The 6,000-nt window shown below is 42.0% G+C and overlaps 1 protein-coding gene and 1 long non-coding RNA gene across 2 annotated transcripts in view; one reads left to right on the top strand and one right to left on the bottom strand.

The window, feature by feature from the left end:
- cfi (complement factor I) overlaps positions 1-4,994 on the bottom strand; it is a 13,827-nt gene extending 8,833 nt beyond the window's left edge. The window contains exons 1-8 of the mRNA XM_015036529.1: positions 4,384-4,994; positions 3,250-3,428; positions 2,372-2,525; positions 2,219-2,282; positions 1,974-2,133; positions 1,714-1,901; positions 942-1,043; positions 750-872 (exon numbers count right to left, since the gene is read on the bottom strand). Of these exons, the coding sequence (XP_014892015.1) occupies positions 750-872; positions 942-1,043; positions 1,714-1,901; positions 1,974-2,133; positions 2,219-2,282; positions 2,372-2,525; positions 3,250-3,428; positions 4,384-4,437 (1,024 nt within the window). The 5' untranslated portion in view covers positions 4,438-4,994. The remainder of the gene's footprint in view (positions 1-749; positions 873-941; positions 1,044-1,713; positions 1,902-1,973; positions 2,134-2,218; positions 2,283-2,371; positions 2,526-3,249; positions 3,429-4,383) is intronic.
- The window catches only part of LOC106949965 (uncharacterized), a 20,973-nt gene that overhangs the window by 8,731 nt on the left and 6,242 nt on the right, over positions 1-6,000 (top strand). Inside the window, exon 2 of the long non-coding RNA XR_001425508.1 lies at positions 2,637-2,645. This is a non-coding gene — a long non-coding RNA (uncharacterized LOC106949965). The remainder of the gene's footprint in view (positions 1-2,636; positions 2,646-6,000) is intronic.

Genomic DNA, 6,000 nt, shown 5'->3' with positions numbered 1-6,000 from the left:
ACCGGACCAGGGTCTGAACCGGACCAGGGTCTGAACCGGACCAGGGTCTGAACCGGACCAGGGTCTGAACCGGACCACCAGGGTCTGAACCAGACCAGGGTCTGAACCGGACCGTCTGCAGGTCTGAACCGGACCAGGGTCTGAACCGGACCAGGGTCTGAACCGGACCAGGGTCTGAACCGGAACAGGGTCTGAACCGGACCATCTACAGGTCTGAACCGGACCGTCTGCAGGTCTGAACCGGACCGTCTGCAGGGTCTGAACCGGACCGTCTGCAGGTCTGAACCGGACCGTCTGCAGGGTCTGAACCGGACCGTCTACAGGGTCTGAACCAGACCGTCTGCAGGTCTGAACCGGACCCTCTTCAGGGTCTGAACCGGACCGTCTGCAGGTCTGAACCGGACCCTCTTCAGGGTCTGAACCGGACCGTCTGCAGGGTCTGAACCGGACCCTCTTCAGGGTCTGAACCGGACCGTCTGCAGGGTCTGAACCGGACCATCTGCAGTCCAGAGGGTCCAGTTCAGACCTGGTCAGTCTGTCTGTCCTGAGAGACTCTGACTGGCTGATAAATGCTTGTTTTAGTGCGATTACCCAGGTTTCCTCAGACCTTTGTTTAAGACTGTCTGCTAAAAACTGTTTAAAGTTTTGCCTTCACAACAAAACAACTTTAATTAAACTTTCGTATCAGTGTTTTAAACTTTGTCAGATGATAAATAAACCCAGCTCATTGGACTGATTTGCCGTCTTACTGAAAGCTTCCACTCGTTTCTGAGCTTCATCGGCTCCGTCCAGGCAGTCGATCAGTTGGTCTCCGACCGCGTTTCTGTGCAGACAGACGCCGGAGCGGCAGTGGAAAGCTCCGTTCCTGCAGCCTGACAAACAACGTCGCTCAGGGAAAACCTCTGCATGTTTGTTTTTTAATCTGTGTGTTCGGGTTTTACTTTTGCAGCACATCTCATCGCTGCGGTCGCCGCAGTCGTCCACTCCGTCGCATGTCTGGTTGCGGAAAATGCATTTCTGGTTTGCACAGGTGAAGCCGCATTCTGCAGCAGAAACACAAACAGGAGATGGAGGCGGTAACATCGCTTCAACCTTATGAGTTATTACGAGTAATTTGACAGGATTGCAGATTTTATTGTATTTCATGACTTTTTCAGCATTCCAAATAAAATATGTGGGAGCCTGAAAGACGCTCAGTGACCAACATCTGACTAAAGAAACACACAGCAAACTTCAAAACACAAAAAAATACAAAACGAAAATGCTGCAAATTTGCTCCACAAAATGGAAGTCCTCCAGGCCACCAGGGGGAGTCGGCCACCAAATCATAAGGAACCAGGTTTTAACCAAAGAAGAAAAAGAAAATTAAAAGAAGAAAGAAAATATGTCTCAAATTTGATCTTTTACAATGTTATAGAACAGCAGAACATTTATGCAGGTAATATTACTGACTCCAGACTCCCCCTAGTGGACTGGAGGACTTCCGTTTTGTGAAGTGAGTTAGCAGCATTTTATGATTACTGTTGTTTATAGCAATACCAGTTAAACTCTGAGTTGAACGACAGGTTAGCTCCTGAAGAAGACGAAGTGACCAAACAGTGTCAACGTTTGTCCTTCTTTCTCCGTAATGAGCGAGGCAAGGCGATTCTTTGAGAAACCTCTCTGTAAGGCAGCTTCCAGGTGTTTTCTGAACCTTTATGACCTCAGACTGACCTTCAGGTGTTTCCTTATAGCAGGTCGCTGCAGCCACCATCCCGCCGTCAGCCGCCATCTTGTCGTAGATTTCACACTCGGCCAGAGACATTTCGTAGCCCTGGCAGTGGACGCTGACGCAGCGGCTGGGCAGATCTGTGTTGGGCGTCAGGGAGTTGTAGTCCACAGAGTCTGCAGACGCTGCCCCTCTGTCACAATAAACGATGGTTTGGTTAGCTTGCTGTGCCTTCATGGATGTAAATGTAGCTAAATCTCCTCACAGTGGGTGTTTGTGCTCCCTGCAGGCCACATTAGCAGCTGCCATGTCCCAGTCCTGCTGGCACAACAGTAAGTTCTCTCTTCCTCCGGTGGCGTTAGGAAGGAAGACCCTGATCAGTCCCGTGTCTTTGTCCAGGAAGCTCTGGTACTTGGGAATGTTCACTGTAGTCACAAAATAAAGAAAATATCATTTATTAGTATGAAAACCAACTGAGGTAAGGCTGTAAATGTATCTGTGAAGCAGAACCTGTGCAGATATTTCCAAAGTGGGACACTACGGGCTTCTTGGTCCGGCATGAGGAAGCCATTGCCTGGGAAACAAATCAGCATTTCTTAAAGCAAAGAGTCTCTTATCGAGTCTTCAAACGAGCCGTAAAGAACGGTCTCAGTCTGGTCTTACCTGACAGTACGACGTGAAGGTCCTGTGGTTCTGCCCACAGACCGGTTTCATGCCCTCAGTGGGACACAGGTAGGGAAGTTTGCAGGTACACTGACCTTCAACGCACCGCTGCCACGGAGGGCAAAACACCAGGCCACACGACGCTCGAGTCAGCCTGAGGAACACCAGCTTCCTGTTAGCAACCTGAGGCTGCTAGCTAACATTTCTCTGGCTGAACAGCCTGTTAGCCATTATGCTAGCCCAGTGGTGTTAGCCATTATGCTAGACCAGTGGTGTTAGCCATTATGCTAGACCAGTGGTGTTAGCCATTATGCTAGCCTAGTGGTGTTAGCCCTTATGCTAGACTAGTGGTGTTAGCCATTATGCTAGACCAGTGGTGGGCTCTCTGATAGCTAAAGAGTTAGCTGCGCTAACTCTAAAGCATATAAATATTAGTCCTGCTAATGTTAAGCACTATACCAACATGGTATTTAGCAGAAGCTAATGTTACAGCGCTAAAACCAATTATGTGTCAGTAAAACATGTTATATCGCCCCCAATAGGGCATCATTTGTATTGTTTGTGATTCAGAAAGATAAACAGATTTTTCATTCTTGGTTTCAGTTTTACAGAGTTTTGCTAACTGTGGTAAGAAATCACAGTTTAAATATGTTTTAAACTGTTTACTCTGGAACTGTAGAAGCTAAGTGAGCTAATTTTTTGAAAGTTGGCAAAAGCGCTACTGTGCTTAGCAAAACATTTCCCTCCACTATTCGCCTATTAGCCTAACAGCTCATTTGCCAATAGTTTAATTCCCATAAACCCAGAAAGCCTGATGAACTATTTATTGAGACCTTTGTTAGTAGGTTACAGAAACTTTTGGTGACTCTCTAACTTACTTTTTGTCCAGACATTCCTGTGGACCCAAGAACTCGTCCGTGTCGGGTGCTTTGGTGGTTTTTGGGGCAGGCGTTGTGGCCACTGGGGTTGGTTTTGGTTTCGGAAACTTCGGTTTCTGTCGGCTCTGTTCGGGTTGCTGCTCTATGGCCTTTGGCTGCTCTGAGTCTGATGGATTACTCTAAAGATTACACAGATTCACAAACAAACATCCCAATAGCTTAGCACAGAAGCTAAATGTTAAGCATTACGCAGATGATATTTGATTATTTTTAAAAGCAGCTTAGACGCATTATTAGCAACATTTCATAGATATCCTGACAAACTAAGTAAATATTCTTAGGTTGTGAAAAATATTGAATCTGGAGCAGTTTTTTTTTTAAATAAGTTGTTAATTAGTATTTAAATAATATAAAGCATCTAAATACATTTTACGGGACTGAAAGACAAAAAGTCCAGATAATTAACTGATTTTGTGTTGATTGTTTACAAAATGTATATTTTTATACTTTGGAAGCTTTTTTTTAGCTATGAACTAAAGCGTTTGAGTTGAAGCAGATTTGTTCCTTAAAAATCGACATAAACTTCAATACAGACTTTCAATCTGCTGAAAGTTTACAAAACTATTTATCTGGAAAATTCATTTAAGAGACCTAAACATTTTCAAAGTTAGCAAAAATGATAACATGCTAACAAAGAATTGGCTCCACTCTTAGCGGATTAGCGCATTAGAATAAGTGTGACCACCTCTGATCTGAACCCGTCATTCCCTCACTGAAACACGGTCACACTGTGCTGCGGTCAGATGAATTAATGGGTCTATTAAAGGACAAAACCTGCAATTAAACCTCTGAGGCTGGGGTCAAAGTTCACCTCCCAGCAACTCAACGACCCTAAACATACAGCCAGAGCGACAGGAAGTTCAGTATATTTAAATGTTTTAGAAGCTTCACATCTCCACAGAGATTATGTGAGGCAAAAACAAGTTTTATAGCTTCATTTGTCCTGAGTGCTAAATATTAATGATCAACCTTTAATATGGAAAGGAATAAAAATGATAATCTGTTATATTATAGCTTGGGTAATTTTATAATTATTCTGTCTGACCTGAACGGGAATAAATCAGCCCAACTCACCGCCTGAGAGCCAACGATGAGGAGAAACAGCAGGAGGAAGGAGTCTGATCTCATCCTGATGGTTCGAGGATCCAGCAGCAGCTCGTTCCTGTTCAGATTAAAATCTGACGCTTCCTCTGCTGGCTCCTGGTGTCTCCATCAATCATTAGCTTGTCCCGTCACTGTCAACACGATTGATCCGTCTGTCAGGATGAGGGAGTGGGACACCCAGATTCCCGTAAGAGGGAACAAATATTTTCTGCTCAAACGTTTAAACCCGTCCGATGATTTCATCCGGGAGTTTCTGAAGTTTCAGAGCTGCTTTGTTTACAGTTAGCTGGATGCTAACTAGCTGGATGCTAACTAGCTGGATGCTAACTAGCTGGGTGCTAACAGGCGCAGTATCGTGGATTTCTGTTTTGGCTCAAATTGTTTTTAACCAAAATATGTCACAGAAACTTCATTAAGACTTAATGGAAGCTGGGTCAACTCCTAGAAAACAACAACAGAATCATGTTTATTTGATCAAATTTGGAACAACCAGAGGTTTATATTCACTGCATAAAACAGCTAAATTAAAACTCTTTGGATTATTTGAAGTAGCTAAATGTTTGAAAACTGACAGCATATTGCAGTACTACGGCGAATTACGGTCACTGTAGGCAGAAAAAATCAGTACATTTCTGCCAAAAAAAAAAAAAAAACCCCAGAAATTAAGCCCTGGAATTTTCTAGAAAATGTTTTGGGAATTTCAAAATTCAAAGAATGTTAGATTTTTCAAACTGAAGTTTCTTTGTTGTTTTTTTTCTAGAAAACATGAGTTTAAAAAGACACAAATTTTAAACTTTCTGAATTTTTTAGTTTCAAAAATCAAAAAGATTAATCTCAAAATTATAGATATTTTTTTAGTAAATCTTTTGACTTTTCGAACTCACAAAGTGCCATGTTTTTGTTTTTAAGCAGATTTGAGATAAATCTCAAAATGTATTAGTATTTTCCTAGCAAATGTTTTACTTTTCAAACTGTTTCAAATTTCCACATTTTTTTTTATTTATTCTGTTTTTATCATGTGAAGAATTTAAATGTTTTGTTGCTGAAATATTTTATAGAAATGAGCTTTTTGCTCTTGAGTCAAAACTTCAGAAAAGTTCCTTCCTGCTTCTGGAAACACAAATAAAAACCTGAGATTTCCTATTTATTAAGAAAATTCATATTTAGTTACTGTAATGCTTGACAAGCATGAGTCTGAAACATCTTCAGTCATCGTCATGAACTTTCTTCATAATTGTTCTTTATTTTGCATCAAAAGTCTGAAATGTTTGTGTGCAGCTGCAGCGTTTCCTAACCCTGACAAACAGGGTAACGTCCAACACTGAATAAATAAAGACAATTTCAAAATCACTGAGACGCTTCAGCTAAAATAAACAGCTGCAGCTGAACGCATGAAATCCTGTTTCCAAAAGGATTGAGACACAATTCAGAACATTTTTTGAAGGACTTATTAAACTTTGAGACATTTGAAGAGGTTTTTTTTATTTTACTCTTTCTAAAGTTTATGCATCTATGCTGATTTTACCACAGTTGTGACCAATGAAGCTCATTTTGACTCTTCAGACTGAAGGAAAATACACAATTAAA

The sequence above is a fragment of the Poecilia latipinna genome, unplaced genomic scaffold (assembly GCF_001443285.1).
Source record: "Poecilia latipinna isolate Pla-1442-1.1 unplaced genomic scaffold, P_latipinna-1.0 Scaffold371, whole genome shotgun sequence".
NCBI lineage: Eukaryota > Metazoa > Chordata > Actinopteri > Cyprinodontiformes > Poeciliidae > Poecilia > Poecilia latipinna.
The sequence above is the reverse complement of the archived record's forward strand: the minus strand, read 5'-3'. Positions and strand labels throughout refer to the sequence as shown.